The following is a 27,832-nucleotide window of genomic DNA, read 5'->3' as shown; positions in this document are numbered from 1 at the left end:
ATTTACCTTTGACAAAAAAATGTAAAAAAAAAAAACAAAAAAAAAATCTAATTTTTCGTCCGGGGTCACTTTCTATTTGTGCGGTCAATTGGATCGTGTTTGCATATACCGCGTACGTAATGGATCCATTGTCGAATTTCCGGATACGGGACCCGGTCCCTCTACGCGTTACTTTCTCTCTCTTCTCAAGTCCACCTGTTCCGCGTAGACTCTAATTCTAACGCACACGGTCTCAAGCACGTACTTACCCCCAATCCCCACCCGACGCGTGTCCAAAATTACGTAGTTCAGCCAATCGCAGCGAAGGCGGTGACTCCCTAACGCCGCGGTCGGGGACCCTATCATCCGTTTGCTAAATATAAAAGCGTCTGAAAACACGGCTGTTTTTGGCGAAAGAGAAAATAAGGGCGAGAGTCGGAACTCGCCTGCAAGAGAGAGAATTCGACGAGGAAGGGGAAAAGCCTGCACGAGGAGAATTAATCACCTGAGACGCACACTCAGATACCGGATCTACACCCACAACCATGGTAATTCTCTATCATTGCTCCGATCTGTAGATGTAGATGAAATCATTTGGGTTTTCTGAAATCTTATGCCTTGATCCAGATCTGTAATTGTACGATTAGATTCAGCTATGAAAATTGAATTGGATGAATTAATTGTTTCGGTAGCTGCATGTGGAATTGGATTGTGTTTATGTGTGTGTATTTAAATTTGAATTGGGGATTTTTTGCAGACGACTTCAAGGCGTGTGGCTGACAGGAAGGTGGAGAAGTTCGAGAAGAACATAACGAAGAGAGGGGCGGTGCCTGAGACGACCGCCAAGAAGGGCAAGGATTATCCAGTGGGCCCTATTATCCTTGGCTTCTTCATCTTTGTTGTCATCGGATCATGTATGTCCATCTCACTCAATTTTGCCAATCACAAATCTGATGTGGTTATATCATAATCTAGAATTTGCTTAATTGTTATAATTTGAATAGTGATTCTTAATTTGGTTGATCTGCATTGTATTGTGGCTGCATGCCCTGGAAATCGTAAAACTTTAATTGGGATTAAGAAATTTATACAAAGATTGAAACTTTAAGCACCCAATTCCACAATGCTCATCTGGCTTGAAGCCGAAAAGGGTTTTCAGATTTGTTTCATTGCCTTGATTTGAAGATCAAAACTGAAACCTAAACCATCTATTTGGCAATGCTCATGTGGGTTGTAGCCTAAAGCGGTGTTTGAACTTGTGGCATTGCCCTTGATCGAAAAGATCAAGCGGGTGTCTGTAGTTTCGGTTCATTTTGTGTCCCTTGCATAATTGAACTGCATTGCGTGAAAGGTTTTTGGTGGTTTTGTGAATCTGACATTTTTTTGACTTTGTGTGGAACAGCTCTCTTTCAGATAATCAGGACTGCTACGAGCGGAGGCATGGCCTGATCAAGTTGACCCTACTGATGCAGCTGCTGCTTTCTAAGTTATGAGAGATGGCGTCAACCTGTCGTGCCGTTTTACTGTTTTGTTAGCGAATAGGAAACTGATGATATACAAATGTGATGTAGTAAGAACTAAAACAGCGGTGTTTCTATCTTGTGAAGTGAAAGAAGTTTGAATAAAGGACCCCCTCCACTGCTTCGCTTGAATTCTACCTTTTCTTTTTCTCTCCATATACGTTGCTTCATTTTCAATGGCTGGATTAACTCGTCTCCGACGATTGTATCTCGTGTGTCTGAGACATGATCGTGTCTCCGGCAACCATCTCTCTTGTGGTTGAGTTTGCCTGACATAAGATATTGTGCAACAATTCAGGGTTGTGAAAGCAACTATATTGCCCTTGCCTTGGCAGTCTTTAACCCTCGAGGTTAAATTTGGGGCTCATTTGATGACCATTGGACGAGGTTGGATTTGTGAATTTGGGCTCGTTTGATTACCATTTCTACCTTGTCCAATTTGAAGAAATTCGTGTGCACCTTTGATTTTGCGTAACTCACTCCTGAAACCAGGTGATTTATTTCCAGAATTAACCGAAACAATCCGCAGCCAGACACAGCAGTTGCAAGAAAAAATTCTCATGAAATACCACCTAATGGTAGACAGACGGTTTATTTGAGTACAAGACGGATATGAGAGTACACAAAAGAGTAAAACTCCGGCCGTCATACAACCCATGGAATTGTCCACTTCATGAAACAAGTAACGAAAATTGTCGAAAACAAATTGGCCGGGAAAGCTTGCAACCGACCATGACGAACCGATGGTTAAGGAACACTCCCATTCTGGCCATGCTGAAGCCCACCAGAAACAGAAACCTGATTCAAGCAACAGCAGTCAGGCTTGGATAAAATGCAGTGCCACATGCAATCCATTGCCGCTTCTTCCCACGTGGCACCACGCAACCGGGGACCTTCAGCCATTCCCTGCTCGACACGTTATATGTAACCAATCGGGTCATTTGTCTCGACCTCAAGGACAGCATGAGCAAGCCTTTGTTACCCAGGCAAGTCATCCTCACGTGCTTTCCGTAAAACTCCAAGCACCATACATTTGGCATTCTGTCAACCTCCTTCCATAGAAGTGTCATTTTCTGAAGCTCCCAAATGCAAACGCATGTGACAGCATTCTTTGATAACAATCCCACGAGCATGATCCGGCCTCCACATTCAGCAAGTGTGTGGTCAGTCAGATGCAGCGGGGTGGGAATTATAAACTGCTTCCAAATCCCAGTGGCCATATCATATGACACAATCCCTTCAGGGTCTGAACGCATGAAGTAGAGTGTGCCATCGATTGAAACTGCCTGCGACCGGAAATTCAGTGATAGTGGCAGCTTAACACCTGATGGCATGATTCCTGGACGGGTCCAGGAATTCGTCACTGAATCATAAACTTCATACTCACCATCACAAACCACCCAAAGGATCTTGTAGCCGCCACTGGCTGAACTCCTATTCAGAGTCATCCCCACAGCAATGCGAGACCAGACCTTAACTGACCTGGCTGGCAACTCTTTAAAAGATTGATTCAGGGGGTTGCAAACATAGAAGTTCCTATTACCGATATCAAGAAAACACACCAGTCCCCCTGCTGAAGCCACCGGTAAAACAATTAACTTTGTTGGCAGAGAAAAAATGGTGGGATGGTGCCACTTCTTCAAGGAAGGGTCATACATGGCTCCAGAATTCACGTTTTCATGAGTGATGGTGTAAAACCATGGAGTAGCTTGTGGGACCTCCGCACAATGTTGAGAAAAACTTTCAGAATCCAGCAAGGAATTCCATTTCCTGCATACAGTACGAAATCGAAAAAATGTAGCAACGGGAAGCCTAGCAATGACGGCTTCATAAAGGTCTTCTGGGAAATCTTTCCAAATATGCTGTTCCATAGGCTCAGTGGTATTGGTAGTTCCAGATGATTTACCCCGGGTTTGCTCCTTACGAGATCTCTTGGTAGGAGGAGGCTTGCACGGTTCCAACATCTTAAAACTTCTAGATTTTCCAGCTGCCATCATAAGATTGTAGTAATCATCTGCAGAACCTTCATCAACGTTAATTGGGCACCACCTGTGTAAATACAAGTAATGATGAAGTTAATTATATGCTCCCTAATTGAGGAACTTTACTGTAGTTAGAAATTAAACAGGAAAAAAAATATGAAATGTACCCATGTAAAGGTCAACAAAGTACATTGACATAACGACATGAGAAACAATAACAAGTTCTGAACTATTGAGTACAAAGATGTAAAACAAAACCCAATCTGGGGTTCTTATCAGAAAAATGAAGTAGGAATATCTATGAGGCCACCACAAGGTCTTATCTATGATTTCATTACATTTTTTTCTTAAAGAACTGATTCAAGCCAACTCCGTGCATACAGGCTGCAAGCTTTACCGAAACTCTATTAGATTCCTTGGAAAAGAACTTCACTTAGCCTTAAATATTAGTTTAAGTAATTTGCAATAACTTATCAAAAGAAGAAAGCTAATACTAGAATATGGAATTGACAAGAAATGAAAGATATTGAATATTATGGTCCTAACTTAAAGAGAAAGGAAGGGTCATGGATGTAGTAGTACGCAAGACCAATGACACTTAAATTTTGAAGGTTCCACCCCAAAAAAACTGAAATCAAACACCAAGGATAAGTTCAATTCAACAGACATCAGGTGAACAAACTCGGAGAACAAGTGAACAAATTAAGATAACATTTCGTACTTAGAATTATTTTATGAAACAATGCTTCTCCCAGTGTGCAGGATTATCTTGTACAATTAGCTTGTAGTTTTCATGGAAATTAAGCAATATATCGCCAAATAATGCAACTTTAAGCAACAAATTGTTGAAGGCTGGAATCCAAGTTAGCCAGTTTACCAGTCAAGAAGTGAAGACAACCAAGCAGAACATATAATGCTAACCAACAACCTACACCGAATAAGAAAGAGATATAGAAAATGTAGGAAGTTTGTTGAACACTAAATAATAAATATGAAGAGGTCTACGGGTGAATGCATTATACGTTAGCATACAGTACAAGAAACCAAAGGTGAAGTTCATGTGTCATATCTAACCAGAAACTAATTGTCTATTCGGTACCTAATGTAATTAATGTCGCCTACCAATTAACCCAGCTTGGTCTAAGCAATTCAAGGAAGATGGTGAAGTCGGCGGTCTAAGTTTCTGAAAACCCCTCTTCCAACTTTTTTTCATATGTTTATCAGATTATTCAACTTCCCGGGCCTAACTGTTCTTTTGCTCCTTCCCTTTTCTGGTTTGCTATGGTACACGCAATCAAATGGTACTAAAACAGAAATGGGCAACCGTGAAAAGGTTCAGAGTTGGCCATGAACCTCCCAAAGAACACCGTCAACCCAGAAACCCAACCCCGGCTGGACAGTCATGAACACAAACCAGAGAGGGAAGAAAGAAACAAAAATATCAAGCATTTGAATCATTAATACTGTCTATCACTAAATAGTTCGGTAGTGCTCATCAAATTTGTGCCAAAGAAATAAGCTAAACACAAAAGGAAGAGATGTGCAAAGCACATAGAGTAAAAGGCAGAGATTAAGTAACAATTTCCTCAAATATGTAAGACCCAACTCCACAATGGCAAAACCATTTCTGAAAGCAATCAGACCCAATTTCTCAATCGTAAATGGCAACAAGCAAACAAAGGAAAGCAACCAAATTCGGCAAGAAAATCAAAGAAAGCCATGTAATTTACTCTTCGGAGGAAGAAAAGAAACCAAACAAAGCAGGCAAGCACGTTGAACAAAAATCAGAATGACACCAACAAACCATGAAACGAAAGAAAGGGAAGAAATTGAAGACATGGGTCGGAAAGAAATGGAATTTGAGAAGGTGAGAGAGATCCAGAAGAGGGAGGGAGGGAAACCTGAGGTGGTGGTGGTGGTCCTGCGGTGGTTGCTGAGAGTGATGATGGCGGAGTAGAGGAGGAGGTTGAAACTGAAGTTGAAGATGGTGATGGTAATGAGGAGGAGGCGGGTGAGAGCCGACGAGCTCCTGAAGCTGACCGATGAGCTGTCTCAGCATGGCCAGCCCTTCCATGCCCCTCACAGGCTCTCTCTCTCTCTCTCTCTCTCTCTCTCCTCTCTGCGATTGACGACCCAAAATCCCAACAAAACACACAAAAACCAGAGCTTTTATTCTTCTTCTTATTATTTTTATTTTATTTGACTTATTTGTGGAGAATTAATTAAATAAGAGGAGAACCCCAGAAAAACCAGAGCTGCCCCTTTCCCTTCTCTTCTTCCTCCATCCCCAACCCCCCAAAAACCCAACCCCCACCTCCACTCTCTCTCTCTCCCCCTTTTCTTTCACTCCTCTTTGCTCTCTCTCTCTCTGACCCACTCTTCCTGTACCACGCCAGCGCGCCCATACCATTTACCTTGTACTGTTTCCACTCCTTATTACTCCCTTTCATGTTTTGAATAACAATGTCTTCCCCTTTTCCAACTTTACCCTTCCCCAATGTTTTATTTTTTTTGGGTAATCATACTAGGAAAGTGTTATTGGCACTTAAAAAATCTCATTCTACATTCCTTATAAATGTATTTTTTCTTCTAAATATAGAAAGTTTAGAGTGTAGAATGAGATTTTTGAAGTGCCAATAATAATTCCCTAATTACTATTCACTTGTTATAATACTTGCAGACGATCTAATTGATATGTCATGTACTTATACGAATTGTAAAAATATAAACACATTATATAACACAAGTGAATTTGACCCCAAAAAAAGAAGTAAACACAAGTGAATTGGTAAAACTTTATGTTTGTGAATTTTGTCGGATGATAAAAAAAAACTAAAAATTTATTACTAAAAATGTATTAAGGTAAGTTTATTTGTTTTCCTTTTTTTTCAAATTGTTAACTTAAACTAAAAAAATATTTTGTAACTGTTATAAATTCTGAGATGATCTTCAGATTTTTTTTTTTTATATGTCATGTGAATTTGTACACCCTTTTTCAATTTGTCATACAAGCTTTTTAAAATCATCAATTTATCATCTCATCTTAAATCTTAAACTTGTTTTGTAATTATTTCAAATTATATATTTTAAGTAATGGGTATACGAGTAAATTCATAAGTCTAAATATTTAGAGGATTTTGCAGTCCAAGCGTGTGAACGCAAGATTATAACTTGATGATGGTCAAGGAGACAACGGAGGAGAGAGAGCTTTTGAAGCACCAATTAATAGCTTGGCTTTCAGAAAATCAACGGTTGCGATTAGATCTGGGAAGCTCTCTCTTTCTTGTCCCTGTTCCACGATAAATTTATATTATGACCGGAATATGGATAGTAACATCACTTATTTTTATATGAGTTGATGAAAATTTTACTTTTTAAGTTGTTAATTTTTTAATACACATATCATATATTATGACCTTGATGTACTGTACCGTGTTCCGATCACATTGAAAATATGTCTTATTCCACGCACACGGCATGATTGTCCCTCCCAACACTTATCCCATTTCATGATGAATTTTGTTAAACTTACGGAAGTACCTACTTCTACTTGATGCCGTTCAATCTTTCTTTCTTCTACTCATTTGCCATAATTGCCCCAAGTACCCCTCAAGTACTTTCATTATTCATCTTTTTTTTTTTTTTTTTTTGCCCTTTTATACTAGAGAAAAAGAAGATTATAGAAATAAAAGGCGTCCAACATCGGTAAAGGGAGTTCACGAATCCAAAATCGAGAAACTAAAACACCATGACTTAAATGAGACATGAAATTCGTCAAAAGGTTAGCTTTTCGAAAAATACCTTTGAAGGTTACTTTTTTTTTTCTTTTTTACGTCCAGTTATTCTTTATCTTAGATACCTAATTTAAACTTTTTCTAGAATTGATTCAACCTTTTTTATACATGCGAAATTGATGATATCTACCACTAAAAAACATGAACAAAAAGAGAAGTTAAAGAATGCATACATTCCCCCCCCCCCCCCACAACATTTGATGAAATGAGTGATGGTAGCAAAGCTTGTCTTAAGTAATCATACAATTCATTTCCTAAGCAAATGGCCAATATACTCATTCAATCACACATCATCAAGTGACTAATAAGTGAGTGGGATGTTTTCCTTTTTCTTTTTTGCCAAATCACATCTTAAAAATCGTATAATAAAGTTTAAATTAGATTAACCTAAATCTAGCTAAAAAAGATTGATTTATATGTATCAACCACATGTGTTAGTGTTTTCCTTTTTCTTTCCCCTAAGACGTGTGGCACTTTCCTTTTACTTAATAAATTTGTTACAAAATGGACTGTCATATGCCACTTTGATTGCCACCACCCCCCATTACTTACTTCCAGTGTTTAATATATTGATGAAATTGTCGATATTTTCGTCAAAAAATAAAATAAAAATGAGAATCAATATGGAAACGGAGAGGGGGGAAGGGTAAAATGCAGACTAAATTTTCATTGTTTATTTGCAAGATATCTCGAAAATTTGTGAATATCAACAATATTTACTGATTTTCTACAAAAATTTCGAAAAAGCAAATTAAAATTTTCGAAACTGTGAAATTTGTTTAAGAAATTTCTCCAAAGTTGTAGACCAAATTTTCAACTACATAGTATTTAAACACTTTTTAAATTAATAAATGTATTATGGTTTGATCTAACATTTTTTAAAGCTTCATTTAAAGTTTGAATTTTTAACAAATTTCTATCATTTTCGTCGAATACAATCGATATCAATATTTTTGTACCTCACATCAATGTTTTTTTTATCGATATTGATATTTTAAACACTGCTTACTTCCGACACCCTCAAGCTCAACCTCAAAGGTGCCAACTGATGGAATAAGTAACAATTGCTTAAATCACATCATAGCTAGCTAAAGCTAGAAAGTTGCTTCAATGGAGCACTTGAACCTTGCCTAATTAACTTGTCTTCCTATATAGCACTCACCTTTTTCTCTTGAAGCTTCAAAAATTAGATATCATTTTGCAAAATGTGAGGCAATCATAACCATCAATATAAGATTTCATTTTGCGAAACATGGGACAACCACTTGTTTGATTGTCTCACATTCTAGATAAAACAGGATAGTGTGAATCGTCCGACTGTCTCACTTCTGGAAAAAGAGATCCGCCATTGTAATTTCTTCCTCAAGTACACAACTAAACAAAAGAAGGAGGAAAAAGTGGGAAAATGGTATGGAAGGTAATTATGTAAGGGGGAAGGGGGTGGAGAATTTGGCAAGGGAGGAAGTGATGATTAAAATGGGGAGGATAAAGTTAAGGTAAGATGGAAGGTTTTGAAAAATAATGATTAGGTTTGGCAAAACCAAGGGGAATGAGTGAGAGAGATGCGGATGCGGTGGGTAATCATTTCACATGCTCTTCTCTACTTCTTCCCTCCTAGGGAAGGAAGAAAGAAGACTTGGTAGTTTTTGGTGATGAGGGTTGTTTGGTAATTTCCGTGGGTGAATGGTGGGTATAAATGGTATAATTGGTCATCATCACATTCATGATGGATTCCCTTCTTTTACGTGTGCCAACTGAATTAGTGCATTCCATAATTCCGTTCCTTTTTACCTCCCTTTCGAATGAGTATTTTTTTTTTATTATTTTTGTGAGAATTTTGAGGATTCTCTGATCACGTACGTTCATCGTGAATTGAATGGTTAGAAATCATTATAAATTTTTTATTTAAAATTAAATACAAACAGTACATGAAGAAAACTAACCACACGATGTACGATGAATGAACATGATTAAAGGATCCCCGAAATCCTCACAAAGAGGATATTCGTAAAGAGGATCCGGAGATTCCTCCCTTTCCCCGTCTCAGATTTTTCTTTTTTTCTTTTTTTGAATCTTCACTCAACACTTTCAATTTTCTAATTTGTATTTAGCTATTAGCTGCTAAGCTCATTCCTCAACTTTGGGGTCATTTTGGTCATTTGGGCCTCTAAATAAGTTGGGGGTCCATCGCACGATTGGGCTCCAAACGAGGCCCAAGTCTCGAAATGCATCGAGTCCAGAAGAATCACCAACTAATGAAAACACATCACCCTATAGCCCAGAAGAATCACAACCAATGAACACACATCAGGTGTTAAATTGTTAAATGTTTTTTTTTTTGTCAAACGATAGGTTTTATTAGATTAGATGTTAAATTAATCACCGACATGATTCGAACTCACGCTGTCTTGTAAGAGCTTAACTCATTTCCACCATTATGGTAAAGGCCACTTGCTTAAATTGTTAAATGTTAGGGAGAGTGTAAATTTGTGGTGATCAAATCTGCACCTTGAGTGCATAAGTATTATTACTTTTTTCCACTATGGTAAAGCGTCATCTACGAGAATTTCTATAATTTTGAAACTTCAAAGTGTGCAAAACACCAATAGTAGAATTTGGCTTTAGAGAAAAGAACCTTTTGCAGCGAAAAATGGATCAACAGAGCCAAGGGAAATTGGTATCTGCTTTTTTAGTGTAGTCATTTCACCGATGATTCCTCCTCCAATGAGTCCAAAGTCAAATAATTTTAGCTTGCAATCCTACAAAAATTGTGAAGATTTATTAAATTCGATGAGGATTTCAAATAGATAACAAGATTAAGGGGTAGATTTCAAATAGATGAAAGGCATGAGGTCCAAACCCAATCCAGCATTTTGTGAGGGGCATTCATATTCAACACCAAATATGGCTTTCCCCTTGTTGTGTAGAAATTCAACCAGGCCTGCTTATTTTTTTTTTTTTTGAACAACCCAAGGCTGAGAAGCCAAACAGAAGCAAGAGAGCCTACGACGAGGCAAACACAACGAAGCTAAACATAAAGCAAAGCAGTGAGCGGGGATACAAACCACAGACACTTGCACTAAGTAAAAGTGTCACCCCAAACCCACCACAAACGGCTAATAAGGACAAGGAAGATCATCACTACATAAAACATGAACTAACGAAGATGGGGGTCTGTCAACCCACACAAAATCACACATCTCCGTAAGACCAGCTGACACAAGAACATCCGCTGCCATATTGGCTGATCTTGGCACCCAAGACCAGCGACAGTTCTGGAAAGCCGAACCCAACCTTTGAGCCCTAGCCAAAATGGGGAAAGCCTCCCAGCTGCCATTTTCAAGAGAACCATTTAAACAGGAAATAGCCTGAAGAGAGTCAGATTCAATGATAACAGAGCTGAAACCCAACGAGGCACCCAATTCACATCCGCGAAGAATCGCAATAGACTCAGCCACTAAAGAAGAAGGAGCCAAAAGAGAGGACCTAACCGCAGCCTGAAAAAGCCCACCTTCCTGTCTAGCCACCACCCCCGCAAAACGCATCTGAGAATATTTAGACCAGCTAGCGTTCACATTGATCTTAACAAAATGAGAAGAAGGAGGACACCACCTGACTCTAGCAGCCTCCCGAGAACCCAACACTGGCCGAGCAACACCCAAATTTGACACAGCATGCAAATAATTCCCGAAAGCAGTCGACAATGAAAAAATAACCTTAGACGGGTTGATAGAAACCTGATTAAACAAACTTATTGCACAAACCCACTTGAGATGATATGTTCGGAATTGCTAATGCAGGAAACACTTCTATATAAGCTTATATTCCTAGGGCGCTTTCATTAAAAATTCAACCTTCTTCAGAAAATAGCGGTTTTATACTCTACAAAACTTAAACTTTTTCGGTCAAATACTGTCATGAACGCTTATGATTACCAAATATCAGCTCGATCCTACCAAAAGGAGTCAAACATGCCCTTAATAATAACAAAAACTTTTCACCAAACTGCATATATATAACCCACACGAAATAGAATGTTCAAAACACAAACTGAATTTACCTTTTACTGTCAAATTATGCAGAGTGTCCCATGGATTGAGGTCATAGACAACACCTTCAAGTTTGGATGACCATTCACAGTCGGATGTGTCAAAAACTCTTCTTCCGGCAACACAAACTAAATCATCAATTCGGTAAACCTCCAAAACCCAAAAAGTTAATTAACTTTTACAATTACCTTAATCATCAAAATCTCATCATACATGAGTTTGCTGCAGCCTGCTGATTTTTCATCCCATATTTTTACATCTCGAGCTTCATCTGTTCCCGTAACCCTTGCTTAATCCGTCTTCGATATAATTTTAAAAACTGAGTAAATCCAATCAAGTTGTTCTGGTGAAATCATTGGTGCATGCTTTCGAGTCCGCAGATGTAAAGACTCCAATGCTTTCTGCAGAATCCATCAGCCAAAGATAAAAAAATTTAGATGATAAATGAGCACAAAAAATATAGAAAAATAGCTACTAGGCTGGTTATATATATAATAGCTAGTCAGCTGCCTTATTTTTGCTCTATCCCAACTTCAAAAAATAAAGACCAACCATAAAAACATTGAATTACCACGAAAGCGTACCTGATTCCATTGCTAAGGAGCTGAAGACACGTTATTGTGGATGCAAATTTCTTCCTTCTTGATCTTGGACAATTTTGCACCTACAAAACAATTAACACCTTAGGTTAAGGCCAAGAGCCTCACACGCCCACGATGAATGGGGGGGCTTTGGCCGAAGAACCTCCGATGCCAAAGTTAGAATTTAGAGAGAAAGAGTGTTTAGAGAATTTTGGGATTTTTTACAAAGTGTTGGAATTGGCTTTTTTGGTGAGAATGAGAGTATATTTTTAAGGATAGGAGGTGGCTAGGGTTTTTTGGGTTTTGTTCATGATTGATGGTAATTTTAGGAGTTATGTAGTTAATTGACTAATTAATTTGGCTAAATAGAATTATTGCCAAATTAATTAGCTAATTAGTGGGATGAAATGGGCAAATATGGGGAGATCCGCTAGGATGGCCGGCCATTTGGGAGTTTTGGGGTTAAATGGATGACTTTCAATTAACAATTAATATATTATTTAGGTAAATATATTAATTGGCTAATTAACATTACAAAAAGGAATGAATATATGATTTTTATGGCATGATCAACTAATCAATAAAAAAGATTAGCTAATCAGATGTGAAAAAGGTAAGTCAAAGTGGGAAAATAAAGGAGATGGCCGGCCCCTCTTTTGGGAGAGAGATAACCGGCCTTTAGGGTGTTTTTTTGGTGTTATGGCTAATTTAATTGACAAATTAATGAGTAATAATCCCATTAATTTGTCAATTATCTCAATTTATGTAGGATAATTGGTAGGTTATGAAATAACTACCTAAAATGTGGATGGATGAGATAATTTGGAATTGGTTACCTTTTCTGGAGCATTTTTGACTTGGTTGAGGAGAATTGCTTGCTACTCGCACGTAGGATCCTCGTTATACCTTAAGGGTATTTTTGTCTTCTTTTTCCCAAAATTCACGTGTCGCCTTGTGAATATTTTTTGCTCCACAGTTATGTTATGTTGCTCTATGTCACAAAAAGCCTAATGGAAGGCTGATACAACCGTGTTGTAGCAAAGGCTACAACAACTGTATCCTAATTAAGTTAATGTAAACTCCAAACGTCATTAAATTCGGCTCAAACCAAATCCGAAGTCATTAATCATTGTAATGTACAATTTCCCTAAGAGCATTCCGATCCATTCAATTTTCGCGAACATAAAATTTAGTTCTTTTTTCACATGCCAACAGAATTTGCCACTTGAAGTTGAACAGCTTGCAGAAAATCTCACCCTCACTTGTTTTCTAACAACATTTCCTTATTTAACTCACTAATCGCATCTTAATTTTCCTTTGAACCCACTATTCCAATTTCAAATCTCATAACTTCACTAATTTCACTACCACTTTGTCTTCCACTAGCTCCCGGCAGATATCCATCATGGGAACTTTTGTGCAGAACTCAGCCCAGGAGGATGAACATATTTTCAGAAGCCGGTCCCCTGATGTCCGAGTGCTTGATAACATCACGTTGCCAGAATTTGTGCTCCAAAATGCGGAATTATACGCTGGAAATGTTGCATTCGTGGAGGCTGTGACCGGAAAGAAAATTACCTACGGGGAGATGGTTAGAGACACAAGGAGGTTTGCTAAGGCCTTAAGGTCTCTTGGCCTTAAAAAGGGGCAAGTGGTGGTGGTTGTTCTCCCAAATGTGGCAGAGTATGCCATTGTTGCCTTGGGAATAATGGCTGCTGGTGGTGTATTTTCGGGTGCAAATCCGTCGGGGCACGCATCTGAAATAAAGAAGCAGGTTGAGGTTGCTGGTGCCAAGATAATTGTAACAAATGGTGCAACTTATGAAAAGGTAACGCTTGTAATCACATTAATTCTTTTATTTTGAATAATGCAGGCATTTATGATCATAATTCTAAGCCTTTTAAGTTGAGAATTTGAGATGATCAGGCAAAAGCTTTTGGGGTGCCAGTAATTTTGCTTGGAGAAGAAGTTATTGAACATGAACTGGGAAAACCTACTTGAAGCCGCAGACCGTGCCATAACAGAATTGATGAGGAGCTGCAGCAGACTGATCTATGTGCCCTTCCCTTCTCATCAGGCACAACGGATTGTCTAAGGGTGTAATGCTGACTCACCAAAACCTAGTAGCGAACCTCAGCTCCACGCTTTTTGGAGTAACGCCGGACATGATTGGTAAAGTCACCGTGCTAGGCCAAATTCCGTTCTTCCACATCTATGGGATCACTGGAATATGTTGTGCCACGCTACGAAACAAGGGGAAAGTGGTAGTGATGGGAAGATTTGAACTGCGCACATTTCTTAACGCGTTGATCTCACACGAGGTCACGCATGCACCCATTGTGCCACCGATCATTTTGAACTTGGTTAAGAATCCAATTGTTGATAAGTTTTATCTTACTAAGCTCAGACCCCAAGCTATTATGACTGCTGCAGCTCCTCTTGCTCCGGAAGTCCCCAACGCTTTCGAAAACAAGTTCCCCGGCGTCCAAGTCCAAGAGGTGACACAAGAAAACCCTTCATTTGTAAAAAAAAAGTAGTGTGTTTGTGCTGATTAATTGTTTTAAATTAAATGCATGATGGCTTCACACTGGAGACATTGGCTATATAGATGATGACGACAACGTCTTTATTATCGAACGGATCAAGGAATTAATCAAGTACAAAGGTTTCCAAGTAAGATGGAATACTTATTAACTACTCCAGATTAATTACACTAATCCACATTGCAATGTAATTGCTTGACTAATTATGTGTGCAACATCTGAAGGTGGCTCCTGCTGAACTTGAGGCCATTCTTCTATGTCATCCCTCGGTTGAAGATGTAGCAGTAGTCCCGTAAGTTGATTTCGATGAATCAAAACAAAAGGTTTTGTTGTTCTTGTTTAGATTCATTGGTAGAAATTTTTTGTGCAAGACGGTCTTCCTTCGTCAAACAATGGACTTTGTATCCACAATGCGTCAGTAACATATTGATATGCTTTGCTATGGACTGCGTTATCTACTTACATTATCGGCACTTTTTTGAGGCTGCCGGATGATAAGGAGGCAGGGGAGATTCCAGCAACAAGTGTTGTGATAGCGGCAGGTGCAAAAGAGAGTGAGGAAGAAATAATCAACTATGTGGCCTCGAACGTTGCACAATACAAGAAAGTGAGTGGTGCACTTTGTGGACACAGTACCAAAATCACCCTCCGGGAAGGTCATGAGAAGGCTTGTCAAAGAAAGCATGATAGAAAAATCAAGGCATCCAAGCTCCACTGCCTTAACTAATATTCCACAATTTAATTGCATGTCCAAATTAATAATTAATTACACATATCATGATTTAATTAGGTCAATTGTTGTTGAGCTGTGATTAGCAAATCAAGTACTATAAAGATTATATAACTAATTTAAAACGATTAAGTCAAGCGTTATCATACGGTCACATGATATCACAAATTTACTCTTGTTATGAAACGTGTCTTTTCACAAGTGACTAGACACGAGAGAGGAGGGTGACCACCGACCAGGCCATGGAACAAGGAAGTCGAGGACAGTGGGGGCATAAAGCAAATGAGGTTACACTTGGTCTGCACCAGCACACGTACCTTGTTGCAGGATCACACATATTTGCTCCCCAAAGAAAAGTTCCTACTGAAAAAATGAACACATCTTGGCAACTTTCTTTTGGACGGCATGATATTATGCATGATATACAAGTAAAAATAATTTATTAAAAATGAATAATTATATTATAAACGGTATTATTTGCATGAAGTTCATCTCACTCAGTGGAATAAGGGCCAATCATACCAAAAAATAATTCACTCTGAATAACTCACAAGATAAATTTAGTCAATCACTCACACAGGAGCGAAGTCACTAAGGGATTTCAGTGGTTTCGGGCCCATTCTGACTATGTTGTAAGAAATTTTTTGTTGGCCTTAAGCTTGCGCTGCTATGAGACATGAGAAAGGAGATGGATTGTTCCTTATCACGTTGTGGCCTTCAAATTTTAACAGTTTTGTTGTTTTATCTTTGTAGTTTAATGAAACAATAAGTTTGTAAACAGAGGTTTAAAATAGATTTTAATAATATTTCTAAAGCAACCTAATCATCTATATTTATAGACCTCCTTTTTGCCCTCCCTCCCATAGAATCCTGACTTCTCTATACATATTAGATGGAGAAAATATTTCAACAATGTTATAATTTTTTATTTTGTCCTTGAATATGAGTTCTTGAAGACTCGAAAATGAATGTGCAAAGATTATTCACTCCAGGCGGATGTACACTGGGACCAAGATGGTTTTAGAACCATTCAGAGTTCAGAAAATATACATATGAAGGTCTTTTGAGGATCTTCCGAATGTTTGATACATACTCTTTTGCAACCAGCAAATATTTGATATGTTGACTTGTGGACAACATGATTTGGTTGACGATAACAAGTCGATCAAGTGTTCGACGAAATACCTAAGTGAATAAATTGAAATTTTTTTTGTACACTTCACATTCTGTGTCTACCTAAAAAACTTAAACCTTTCACAAAATTCAAATCCTAAATTCCTCACCGCTCGCACTGTAACTAGTTCCATTTGAATGAACTAATTGCCACTCTTTTTATTATTCGAATGTGTACGCGGCGTCCGTTGATTTGATATTTTGAAAACAATGAACACCAAATGGCAGTAAGTAATGAACAACAGAGAACGTGCCCATGTGTGCCCTTCTCAGCATGAGATCTTGAAATTCGATTTAATTAATTTATCGGATTAGTTAACTAATTGTTTCCATTTGCCAACCTCAATCCACACGAACTTACTGTTTATTACACACAACTAGGTTTAGCCAAAATTAATTAATTATATCGCTTGAATATTAAACACATACTTGTGCAAACAAAAACAAAGCCAACTCTCACTCCCTCTCTCTCTCTCTCCAACCATTAGATTATTCTTACTTTCAATCCCATCCCATGTTGATTTTATGTATCTTAAACTAAATTATTAATTATGATTATTTTAAGTTAAATTATGATTAGGCCCAAGTCCTAACATGGGGTGGAGATGTACTCGATTCTTTGTGTCCGAAACACGCAAATTAAGCGATCCAGACCATTCAAGGGAGAGAAAGGGATCTGAGCCGTTTAAGTTTTTGATTCTTTGTAAAGTGGGCCAGTAAAATATACTAATAAAATGCGTATGATTAAAATTGAGTGGTTCAGATCTTTTGATGTGCATGCTTCGAACACTGACATCTAGAGTGGATCTCGAGTCCCTAACATTAGGGCGATCTCTATATTTTTTTAGTATTAACAGTCATATTGTAAATTAGTCCAAGTTGTTAGTACAAGACACATTCCTAAGTTTACTTTCCTTAATCTAACCAAAATTCCCAATAAAAGAAGGCTTCACATGACATTGGTAACGTCTTTTGTAGTAGATTATTATATAACCACACTCCAAGTTTCCAACCATAAAACCATGTATGGGGTGGTAAGTTTTAGTAAAATACACCATTTCAATACTATCAATACTAAAATACAAGTAAAATAATGTAGTGTGTGATTTAGATTGACCATAACAGTCAACTTCATGAAGTCATAAGTTGACACAATAAAAGTTAGGTTTTTTAAAAAAAAAAATTAAAATGGTCATTGAAATTGGTATAATTTCTTATTTTTGTCTGTGAGATTTAAAATCGATAAAAGCGATCAATGAGATTGTCTATTGTCAATCATTTTGTGAGAAATCTCTGTTAAAATAAGGGTATTTTTGTCAAATCAACCAATTCATTTGAATGGGTAGTTTTTTCAATCTAACAGAGACTTTTTTATAGAATAACTAAAATAATTGACAATGAACAATCTCATTGACTACTTCTATCAATCTTAACTCTCAATAATCAAAATAAAGAGTTATGATAATCTCATAGATTTTTTTTTAAGCTAAAAAAGTCTATAAGTTATAAGTTAAGAATGCTACTCGCACTAAAGGTCATCAATTTGAGCTGCTTTTTCAGTCATGAATCAATAATAAAGAGTCTCGCTAAATCCCAAAACGAAAAAGAGAATAATAAAATAAGAAAAATGTTAAAGAGACTTGCTTAAAGTAAAATTTTTATAATTTCTTTATCATTTTACAATTTCACGTTAATTTATATGTTAATGTTATAAAATATTATGAAAAAACATGAAGTAACAGACATGAGTAGGGGGACGAGTGTGAGACTGTGCCAAAAAGTTTAACATCTTACACAAATAATATTACATTTACGTTACTATTTATTTGTATCATCTTTTTGATATGTAGCCCATTATACAATTAAACGGTAGAAATAATATTTTTGATCTCACGCACAAAAAAAAAAAAGATCACACAATATAAGTGTGCGACCGAGTGAGGGAGCAAGTGGCGGTACTTCCTATCTCTCTCTCTCTCTCCATCCTCTCTCTTTCTCTGGTCAATTTTTAGGACCAAAGATTGAAACTTTGGAAAGGGAACGGACGATTAATGCCAGCAAAAGCTTTTCCTTCTTTAATACCCCAAAAGCAATCTCCTCTGCAACCTCCCCAAATCACCATGTAAGTTTTACTGATTACAACCTCAGCTCGCAATCATTTTCCATTTTTCCACTTTTCTCCTTTTTCCCTCTGCACTTGCAGCATTTCATGGTATAAAAGTTGGGTTTTTTTGTTTTTTTTTTGTGCTGAATGGAATCAATATGTATGTTGTATGTTATATTTTGGAAGTTTTGGGAAACGATCAGTAGCTGCGGTTGTGGTTGTGCGGATTTTAGATTGGTATGTATTTTTGGGGAAACAAGAGAGCAATTATGAGGATCGAAGCTGCTGGAATTTCTAATTTTGGAATTATCAGTTTTAGATTTTTATTTCTTTCTTTCTCCCTGTATTAATCTGTTTCCAATAATAAGAGGTCCAACTTTATTGGGAACTGAAATTTTATTTTGTAATTTCTCATATGTATTGTACTGGAAAATTATTGAGCTTCTTTGGTAATATGCCTAAAAGCAATTTCTTTGGGGGGGTCTGGTTCCAGATTTTTTATAATTAAAATATAAAAAAAATATTGGGTATTTAGTAAACAAGATTTTAGGAAAAACAAAAAGAATTAATCTTTCTTTTTGGGATTAAAACCCCATTTGATTAAGATATTGAGCTGCTTAGTTTGATGGGTGATCATGGTTGTTGACTGGTGCCAATTTCTTGGTGACCAGAAAGGAAGAGGCTTTGAGCTTTTACTTTTTATATTTTTGATACTATTGACATTAGGGTAGGAGAATTCAAGTTTCGAGACCTCGGGTGCAATGGACAATGCTCTTAAGCAACTGAGCTACGAGGCCTCTGCGAGAGGCTTTGAGGTTTGTTGGAGGAATGTGTGAATTGCAGAGCAATGGAGGTTGAATTGTGAAATGTTGGTTGATAGTTGATAGGGTGTAGTAGGTGGGGCTTATTTAATGGCCAACTTTATGAGATTGTGACCGTATTGTATATATGAATGATTGAGCTAAAGGTCTGGAAAGTACGAGGTATGCATGTATAGGTGACGGTAACAAGTTACAATTGAAGAAAGAAAACAATTATTGGAAATAATTGAAGAGAGTGGGAGAGATGCAGAGGTGATGTCCATGTATAATCTTTTATAAAGGTGGGAAATTTTATATGTGGTCAGAGGATAAAAATCCAGGTTAGCATAAAATTCACCTCAAAATATTTGCAGGGGAATGGGGAACAGTTGACAAACTTACTGGAGGTTCAGGTTTTGTAGTAAGTTTGTGAATTGGTGGGGCTTGTTAAAAGTACTTGACTGAGAAGAGATGACTTGGATGTGTGGAATACAATAGGTAGAGTTCTGGATTTATGTATTCCATGTCTTTTGTCTTCGGTCGAATGGAGTAAATGGGGATTATTGCAGCTGTGTGTGGCTGTGTGCCTTAAAAATCTGGCAAAATTTATTAGCTTTAGAAGGATGGTGATTTATAGGTACTAGTTATAGCTGCGAAAATATTTACAGGGGGTGGAAAGCTGTTTATCTGCTGCGAGATACTTCTTTTGCTTATGTATTGAATTGTTTGATCTGCATTTTTTGAACTTTGTGGTTGTGCAGATCTGAGCTCAAGTAGTTCCACATTGTTCTTCAGTCTGCAAAGATTTACTATGTTTGCTTTCTTGTTTTTATAGTGTTTATTGATTAGTTAGTTGACATTGTACTGTATTGATCCTCCCATGTACTTTGCTACATATGTGCTTATATATAATTTTATCTGGTATATATGTTTGCAGCATCTGGTGACTGGGTGCTTTTGCATTATTTGAAGACACGATTTTGGAGTAGTTTTATGAATTCGGTGCTGATGATGGAGTGGAATGAAAAACCTCCTTCGCTGTGGGATTTGGAGAACCTTTTCATGTATGGTGCAAAAGTTACTGAAAATCCTAAGAAGTTGCAACCAGCAGACTGGGGAATTGAAGGGGAACGAGGAATGAATTCTGAATCTTTCTATTCGATTGGGGGTGATGGGGGTAGTGGGGTTTCTGGCTCTGATTTGGGAGATGGTTCATCAAAGAGTTCGAAATCAGCTTCTGTCAATTCTTCAGTCGAGGAAGGTAAGAAATCCAATTTCAACTTTGAGGCTTTTGAAGGTTTCCCGAAGGATTTCTTTGATAAAAAGGATTCAGCTGAAGCTGAGGCCCTTGGATCTTCTCCAACTCATGAGGTTTCGGCTGGCTCCGGCGAGCCATTGCTCAGTCTAAAGCTTGGTAAGCGGATGTACTTCGAAGACGTTTGTGCTGGAAATAATCATGAGACCTCTTCTCTTTCTGTTATTTCCACATCTATGGCGACAAAGACAAAGAGGTTTAAGTCTGCTGCTCAGAGTGCATTTGCATCACACTGTCAAGTTGAAGGCTGCAATCTTGATCTTTCATCAGCCAAAGATTACCATCGCAAACATAGAATTTGCTCAAATCATTCCAAATCTCCGAAGGTTGTTGTAGATGGTGTGGAACTTCGGTTTTGTCAACAGTGTAGCAGGTAAAGCTTGGTAGAGATTCTTTGGGTGATGCAGCAACCCCACAATTACTTGTTTTCTGAATTACAATGATGTTTTGTTTCTTTAGCAGTTAAATCAGAATGAGCTTTAGTTCTTTTCTAACATAGATCTTGATATGCATAAATCCTACCAGGTTCCATGGCCTTTCTGATTTTGATGAAAACAAGCGAAGCTGTCGCAAGCGACTTTCTGATCACAATGCAAGGCGCCGCAAGCCACAGACAGAAGTAGTGAGACACCCATCAAGGCTGTCTTCATCACTGTTCAGCACAGGTACTGGACTCACTTAAATTCTTGCTATTTACCGACATACGTCAAATCGTGATGTAGACCATTTTGTTGAAATCTTAGTTTAAACAGTATGTTTCTGTTTCTTTTTTAGAGTTGTCAAGAATGCAAATAAACCAACCAGGGTTTAATTCACCCATCTAATAATTTAATCTTGCGGGTGTTCTTCGTCATTCACCCATCTAATACGATTCAAGTTATGAATTTTACTGAGAAATAAGCCAACTGCAATATTGGTCATCAGGCATGCTTTTAGATTAAAGCTAATGTTAAATACTTGAAATCATATTTGTACCGCCCCGTTGGTTATCCATTAAAGTTGAGCTGGGTAGCCTGGGTTTCTGTTCCGATGCAGATGGCATGAGCCTTTCTTTGGACCAAGGTCCCTATGATTACACAAAGCATGCTTCAAATTTAACATGGGATGGCTCGTGCAACCTCAAGTTTGCACAAACGAAAGAGTATTTTCCAAATCCTGCAAAAGCAGGAGGTACTGCCAGAGAGCTAAATTTTCCCAACAGTGGAAGTCCAGGCTCGATAAATGTGCTTTATCAGGATTCCAGTAGGCTGTCACCATCTAAGGCCACTGCGGCTGAGGTTCTTAACCGAGGTCTGTTTTACTTCAAAATGCAGACTGCCTTATGATTCATGACCAACAATCAATTTTTGTTATGATTCACTGTTTGATATTTGTTGAACCTCACAGAAAAAAAGATCTTGCTAATCCCGATTTGGATAGTGTCACATCATTGTAGGTGGTGTGTAAGTTTTAATTGGTGATGTTTGCAGGTGCTGAAGAATCTATGATCTCTTTCAACCTGGATGCAACGCCGGATATTCATCGTGCTCTCTCTCTTCTGTCAACGAGTCCTTGGGTCTCAGGCGAGGGGAAATCTGTTCCACTTGATACCAATCAAAGTTATCATAACAACTCACCTCAACAGGGGATGCATGCGATGACTCAAGGTGTGCCGGCCTCTTCAGAGTACTGGCAAACTCAGCATCCACCCCTAGATACCCAAGCACACGTCTCCCACTCACACAGTAATGTTGGCAACCAATTTCAGTATCTTCATCAGTTCAAAGCGCCGTATGCGTTTGGCTATAATCCAAACCAATTCAGTTGACTCCACCTGGAGTACTGTTCTTTCACCCGCATAACTTATCATGTTAAGGTTGGTTCCCTTAGCGGAGTTTTTTTTTCCGCATTGCCTTTCTGATCTTACTGCTACATTTGATCCTAATGAAGTTTTGTGTTGTAAAAATTGTGAGATCCGAGTTGTGTTTTGAGTACCTTTTGGTAGAGGCTGCTGATAAAAATCTGTCATTGTCTTTCAGAAACTCGGCACTGCTTTGGTTTTTTACGGACGAAATTCCGGGGATTAGGCATTATATTATCGGTTGCGAATGCAGGAGCTGTGTATGTGTTTAATCTGGTGCTATCATATCTCCTTTGTTATGGCATGTATAATTTGACAATTTGTAGCAAATTGGTTCACTGTTACATTGCTTTACACATGCATTTTCTTTTATTTGTTGCGACTTGTACGTCAAATTGAAAGGGGATATCACACATGCCCCTCCCAAAGCTCAGATGTCTTGCAACTTTAACAGGGTGCTGTGAACCTTGAAGGAATCCGCCGGACTTTTAATTTTCCGGTGGTCACGAAACTTAAGAGATAGATCCCTTACCGAGAATACCATTCGCACCTGTATATATTTCATGAGCTGCCGTCATCATTTAAATTTCGCATATATACATTTGACAACACTATCTATTCTTCTCTCTTAATAAAAACTCTTTAACAAATGGAAAAACGAAACCGATTTCCGCCTGCCGATTCTTAGCGCCCAACCGCAATAACAATGCCTTGGCCGCAACTCATACCTCCATGCAGCCAGGCCGCCTGCACCGTTCGTAAGGCCAGGCCAGCAACGTTCGCCTTTGAAAGGCCGCCTTCAACTGGTTGTGGGATATTGTAAACCTGAAAAATGGGCTCGTTGCTCCCTATACACCAATGGGGAGCCAGAAGGATTGTACATATTGACGCAAAAGATTGTTTTGACCAACCACAGCTTTTACCAACAATTCTATTACCTCTACAAATTTTCAGGAGAGGATCCGACGAGGATCTTCCAATCACATCCGTTCATCGTACATCGTGCGGTTAGAAATCATTATAAATTTTTTTATTTAAAATTAAATATAAACAGTACTTGACAAAACTGACCGTACGATGTACGATGAACGAATGTGATTGAAGGATCCGGCGAGAATACTCACTCTACAAATTTGACTAAATGAAGAAGAAAACCAGACCTTAAATTCTATTGAAATAAAATAAAAATAACTCAAGGGCCACTTTTTATCAATTTCGCATTTATTAAACTCAGTACTGAGCTAGCACAAAATCTCAAACATAGATCCCGAGACCTATCATATGAACCCCCAATTCTTTGCTGCATATGAGGTGTTTTATGTCACTCTAGACAACAAACACGGGGAAAGATGTATATCATGACACTGAACGGCCTGTCAAACAGCAAACATAATTTTAAAAAAAGGCCACAGGATTATCGGCGGCCATAAGACGTGGAACCACCATATACCAGAGCCAAAGTCCTGACAGAATTTCAACGGCCACAACGTGGAAACAAGGGAAATGGGCAACTCGAAATTGAACTATAAGCAACTGACTAAAAAAGAAACCTTTCTGTCCCCAACTCTTTAACAGTAAGACAATCAAACTTGGGGGGTTCACACGCTTCTAACAGAAATACAGGTCAAACCATAGATACTTAAAAAGACGGACAATTTGAGATCAAATGAAAACCAGAAACATAAGGACTACAGTAGCCTTTATAGCCAACTGGTACCATATCATACGCGGTAACGTACTCACTAGAAAAGATGAACTGATTCCAAAAGCAAAGGGTCTAGCTAATAGAAACCAGAACCAACCTGTAAAACGCATGCCAGATGGTTCTGGCGGACACAAGATGCATTGTACAATCCACAAAGACCATAAATACCATAGCAGTTAATACAACAACTTGACACAGATCATGATAAAGTAGAGTAACTCGATAACCGCTGCAACACGACGACAAGACTGACTTTCAGACACCCATATTGAGCAATGCTGGATGACAACTCTGGACCTTCTCAACCCTCAATTATGTCTAGTACTCACTGGAACAGTAGACAATTATAAATTAACCGATGCACTTGGAAAATACACAAGGAAAATTAAACAGCTAGAATCAAAATCCACTACAGTTTAGAAACAAAAATCAAGTGCAAAAGAAAAGCTTTTAAATTGATCCATTAATAGTTCACAGCATAAGATGCATATCATGTTTGAAATGTGTATATACATCACCAAAAACAAGGATTCCAAGCAACCAATAGAAATCCAGAGAAAATATCTAATGCAACAAACCTGATTATTTTCATTCGGAGCAGGTGAAGGGGACTTCTTTGACTCGGCTGGTTTGTCCGCTCCACAGTTCTGTCTGTTACACTTGGTTCTAAATGGATAGTTTATATTATTACATTTCTCACACTTCCAGCTACCTTCTGGCATTTTTTGTTCTGTAAACAAAAATAGTTATTGACATTAAAAAAGAGGACAACAAAGTTAATAGAGTCAAGAACAATGAAAGGAGAAAGGAATTAATTCGGTGAGAACAAGGCCTGGGATGACTTACTAGAAGTTTTGTCACTCTTTGCAGGCTGCTATTCAAAAAGAACATTGCATGTCAAAAAAAATTGATCCCCAAGAGAAACTTATATGTAAAATATTCAGAGAAAAGAGATGCATAAATGCATGTGAGAGAGAGAGAGACCTGAGATCCAGGCTTTGGCGTATTGCACTTCCTCATGTTACAAACAGTTCTAAATGAGAAGTTGACATTTCCACATTTTGGGCATGCCCAGTCATTGTCACGTGTAGCATCTAAATGTGCAATAAAGTTGAAAACTCAATGATCATTTCTATATATATTGTTTACATGATGTCCAACAACAACAACTAGCGATTCAAAAGGAGACTAGATGACTGACCTGTGCTCTTCTTTTGAGCTTTATCATCTGGAAGGAATCCTGGCCTTGGTCCCTGCACAAGAAAATAATACATAAATTTTACCACATCCAAGATCAAGGAATTCTGTTGCAAGTTCAACAAAAGAAAAGAAATTTTTTCTCTGAACTTTGGAAAGAAATATATAGGAAAATTTGAGAGCCCAAATAGCATCAAATGTAATTAAATGACTGAGGAAAAATTGGATTAAATTAGTAAATAGCAATAGAAAACATATATCAAGCAGATTGTTCTAGGGAACGAAGATGACTAAATGTGAAGAATGCAACAATAACAGTAGCTTTTGCACATACCATAGGGCCAGGGCCCATGGGCAGACCCAGGCCAAACCGATCCATCATAGGAGGGGGCATACCATACATTCCACCTGCAAAATTAGAAAATCAAAAGAGAAACCATAAGACACTAAATCATCAAGCAATAACAGTCTCACATGGAACTTCCATAAGCAAAGGTTACAGCAACATGGGAAAACCACAACATTGTATACGGGAAAAGAAAAACTTGCTTAAACAGCATATAAAAATCAATGTACTTAACTAATCCATTACCCAATCAAGAATCATCATAGGATAAATCAAGAAAGCGTACCATTTCCAATCATGGATCCACTAGAATATGGTGTTGGTCCAGACAAATGCAGAGGTCTGTAGGGGCTGCCTGTAGATAGGCGGCTGCCATAGTTGTAATGATATGCTGATCCCCCTGAAAATGGAACATCATAGGGAGGAACGGATGATCCATTGAAGATAGAAGAACCATAGGGTGGCACACCAAGATACATTGAGGAGGGTGCAGCAGAGCCCAGATAAGGAGCAGCAGAGCCCAGATAACCTTGTGGGGCAGGGAAAGGCTTAGCAGCGGGTTTCTGAAATGTACAAAACTCGGATCTTAATATCTATATCTAACATAATTAACCCAACAAAGATTCCATGTCAAACACAATTATCAAAAATATAATCAGCCCAAATATACAAGTGTTCATTATAAAATGCGAAGTTTGGCAACATAAATCCCCTTTGCCGCTTGACCTCCATCTCTCTTTTGTCTTTTAAACAAAAATGCGAAAAGCAACGGACAAATCATGCAAAGTTTCAACAACAAAAATAGCAAACGGGATTGAGCAAGCGACTTCAAAATTTCAAATATGCATTATAAGCATCACACTCATCCAATTAACATAAGTATTTAGTGTAATTGTGGTCGGTGTCTTACTGAGTTATGATCCGCAGGCCTTGGCTGAGTGCAATTACGCATATTGCAAGTCGTTCTAAATGAAAAATTATCATTCCCACAGCTAGGGCAGGTCCAATCATCTTCCCTTCGACTACCTACAAACACCATATATACGTATAATGAACTCCGAAATCATAACACATCATACAAATTCATTAAACCCTAAAATCCACAATCAAAACTTTATGAATCAATACATGCACATTTTATACAATTACTGAAATTAAATTTTCCAAATAAAAAAACTAAAATAAAACAAAAAAATAAAATCATCTGTAGCTAATAACATACAAAAAAACGACACTTAGTACTTCGGTGCAGTGGTATTAGAGGTATTAGATTCGAATCTCGCCAAATGTGAGTTTTAACCGCATTATTGCTAGTCTATTTTGAGGCTAAACCCCACCCCTCTCCCTTATTGCAAATAATATCGTTTGTTAAAAAAAATATATATATAATAACATACAAAAGACGAATCAAAGGACCTCAATTAAAAAATGAAAAATTGTAAAAAGGCATACCATCGGTTCTAGCACGCTTGGCTGCTGAAGAATTTCTGTTATCAACCTGAACACAAAGATATCAAATTTATTCGCGCTAAAAAAAATTGTAACTTTCGTCCGGCGCGCCAAAATCCCTAATTTTGGCTTCGTCCCGGTGATTTGGAAAAATCCAAAGGCATAAATTGAAATTGAATGAAGTGGGAGGCGATTACCTGAGACATATCAACGGCGAGATATCAGATTCTGGTTCGAATATCAGAGAGGAACGCAATTTCCCTAACAGAAACAACGGTAGCGCTGGCTGTCTGGCTGGAGGACTCGACGAAGATATTGTGAGGGTTTTTCCATACGATTATGTGGATTTGAGTGGCGGGTCGATCGCAGCGCAGCGTTTCGTGTTTCCCCTCTCAGATTGCAAGTTCCGTTAGGATGGACGGTCCAGATGGAACCGAATCGAAGACTATTAGGTTTCTTTTTCTTTTTCTTAAGTGTATATGTTCACTTTATTCATGGACACTTTTAAAGACCTTGACCTAGTGTGCGTGACGCGAACAGCAACACTGTTGGCTTGGCGACGCACATGGTGATAGTGGTTCCAGTGATCATACGCAACGTATAGCTTTCACGTCCTCCACAATATGTCTACACGAGACACATTGTAAGAAAGGTCTTGCAACATTGTAATGATTTGAAGAGAGCCGCTCTTCATTATTAAGAATAGCAAGCGAAACTATAATTGA

At 38.1% G+C, this 27,832-nt stretch overlaps 4 protein-coding genes, 1 long non-coding RNA gene and 1 pseudogene across 9 annotated transcripts; 3 read left to right on the top strand and 3 right to left on the bottom strand.

The window, feature by feature from the left end:
- The first annotated feature begins 361 nt into the window (after window positions 1-361).
- On the top strand, window positions 362-1,631 carry LOC126607475 (uncharacterized). The gene is made up of 3 exons (XM_050275062.1): window positions 362-527; window positions 737-893; window positions 1,382-1,631. Exons 1-3 carry the CDS (start codon window positions 525-527, stop codon window positions 1,426-1,428), a joined length of 207 nt encoding a protein of 68 aa, XP_050131019.1. The 5' UTR covers window positions 362-524; the 3' UTR covers window positions 1,429-1,631.
- A 410-nt stretch (window positions 1,632-2,041) lies between these two features.
- On the bottom strand, window positions 2,042-5,794 carry LOC126607474 (F-box only protein 6-like). Its single transcript, XM_050275061.1, has 2 exons — window positions 5,383-5,794; window positions 2,042-3,548 (listed from the first exon to the last, which is right to left on the bottom strand). The coding sequence occupies exons 1-2, from the start codon at window positions 5,553-5,555 to the stop codon at window positions 2,303-2,305; spliced, it is 1,419 nt and encodes a 472-aa protein (XP_050131018.1). The 5' UTR covers window positions 5,556-5,794; the 3' UTR covers window positions 2,042-2,302.
- A 4,056-nt stretch (window positions 5,795-9,850) lies between these two features.
- LOC126608651 (uncharacterized) lies at window positions 9,851-11,765 on the bottom strand. Its single transcript, XR_007617935.1, has 3 exons — window positions 11,513-11,765; window positions 11,336-11,433; window positions 9,851-10,034 (listed from the first exon to the last, which is right to left on the bottom strand). It is a non-coding gene; the product is annotated as an uncharacterized LOC126608651 (long non-coding RNA).
- A 1,545-nt stretch (window positions 11,766-13,310) lies between these two features.
- On the top strand, window positions 13,311-15,260 carry LOC126607885 (4-coumarate--CoA ligase-like 1; annotated as a pseudogene).
- A 3,033-nt stretch (window positions 15,261-18,293) lies between these two features.
- LOC126607659 (squamosa promoter-binding-like protein 2) lies at window positions 18,294-22,782 on the top strand. Of its 4 annotated transcripts, none has more exons than XM_050275335.1 (6): window positions 18,294-18,473; window positions 20,193-20,943; window positions 21,096-21,235; window positions 21,606-21,860; window positions 22,040-22,425; window positions 22,589-22,782. In XM_050275335.1, the coding sequence occupies exons 2-5, from the start codon at window positions 20,249-20,251 to the stop codon at window positions 22,375-22,377; spliced, it is 1,428 nt and encodes a 475-aa protein (XP_050131292.1). In that variant the 5' UTR covers window positions 18,294-18,473; window positions 20,193-20,248; the 3' UTR covers window positions 22,378-22,425; window positions 22,589-22,782. The 4 variants fall into 4 exon arrangements, with proteins under 4 accessions (XP_050131292.1, XP_050131294.1, XP_050131293.1 ...); XM_050275337.1 differs by lacking the exon at window positions 18,294-18,473 and adding an exon at window positions 18,545-18,563; XM_050275336.1 differs by lacking the exon at window positions 18,294-18,473 and adding an exon at window positions 19,104-19,753.
- Window positions 22,783-24,092: 1,310 nt separating this feature from the next.
- Window positions 24,093-27,577, bottom strand: LOC126607660 (ranBP2-type zinc finger protein At1g67325-like). 2 transcript variants are annotated; one of them, XM_050275339.1, is made up of 10 exons: window positions 27,305-27,577; window positions 27,111-27,156; window positions 26,569-26,684; window positions 25,945-26,221; window positions 25,647-25,720; window positions 25,317-25,368; window positions 25,100-25,209; window positions 24,962-24,989; window positions 24,694-24,845; window positions 24,093-24,443 (listed from the first exon to the last, which is right to left on the bottom strand). In XM_050275339.1, the coding sequence occupies exons 1-10, from the start codon at window positions 27,311-27,313 to the stop codon at window positions 24,441-24,443; spliced, it is 867 nt and encodes a 288-aa protein (XP_050131296.1). In that variant the 5' UTR covers window positions 27,314-27,577; the 3' UTR covers window positions 24,093-24,440. The 2 variants fall into 2 exon arrangements, with proteins under 2 accessions (XP_050131296.1, XP_050131297.1); XM_050275340.1 differs by having other exon boundaries at window positions 24,962-24,986.
- Between the last annotated feature and the right edge of the window lie 255 nt (window positions 27,578-27,832).

The sequence above is a fragment of the Malus sylvestris genome, chromosome 16 (assembly GCF_916048215.2).
Source record: "Malus sylvestris chromosome 16, drMalSylv7.2, whole genome shotgun sequence".
NCBI lineage: Eukaryota > Viridiplantae > Streptophyta > Magnoliopsida > Rosales > Rosaceae > Malus > Malus sylvestris.
This window is presented reverse-complemented; position numbering and strand designations above follow the sequence as displayed.

Coding starts and splice junctions, on each gene's coding strand:
- LOC126607660 (XM_050275339.1), bottom strand. Junction 25,721..25,944: donor TGGATCCATGATTGGAAATG/GTACGCTTTCTT, acceptor CTAATTTTGCAG/GTGGAATGTATGGTATGCCC. Junction 25,210..25,316: donor AGCTCAAAAGAAGAGCACAG/GTCAGTCATCTA, acceptor TTGCACATTTAG/ATGCTACACGTGACAATGAC.
- LOC126607659 (XM_050275335.1), top strand. CDS start 20,249: ATGAATTCGGTGCTGATGATGGAGTGGAATGAAAAACCTCCTTCGCTG. Junction 20,944..21,095: donor TTTTGTCAACAGTGTAGCAG/GTAAAGCTTGGT, acceptor AAATCCTACCAG/GTTCCATGGCCTTTCTGATT. Junction 21,861..22,039: donor GGCTGAGGTTCTTAACCGAG/GTCTGTTTTACT, acceptor TGATGTTTGCAG/GTGCTGAAGAATCTATGATC.
- LOC126607475 (XM_050275062.1), top strand. Junction 894..1,381: donor CTTTGTTGTCATCGGATCAT/GTATGTCCATCT, acceptor TGTGTGGAACAG/CTCTCTTTCAGATAATCAGG.
- LOC126607474 (XM_050275061.1), bottom strand. CDS start 5,555: ATGGAAGGGCTGGCCATGCTGAGACAGCTCATCGGTCAGCTTCAGGAG. Junction 3,549..5,382: donor GACCACCACCACCACCTCAG/GTTTCCCTCCCT, acceptor GTATTTACACAG/GTGGTGCCCAATTAACGTTG.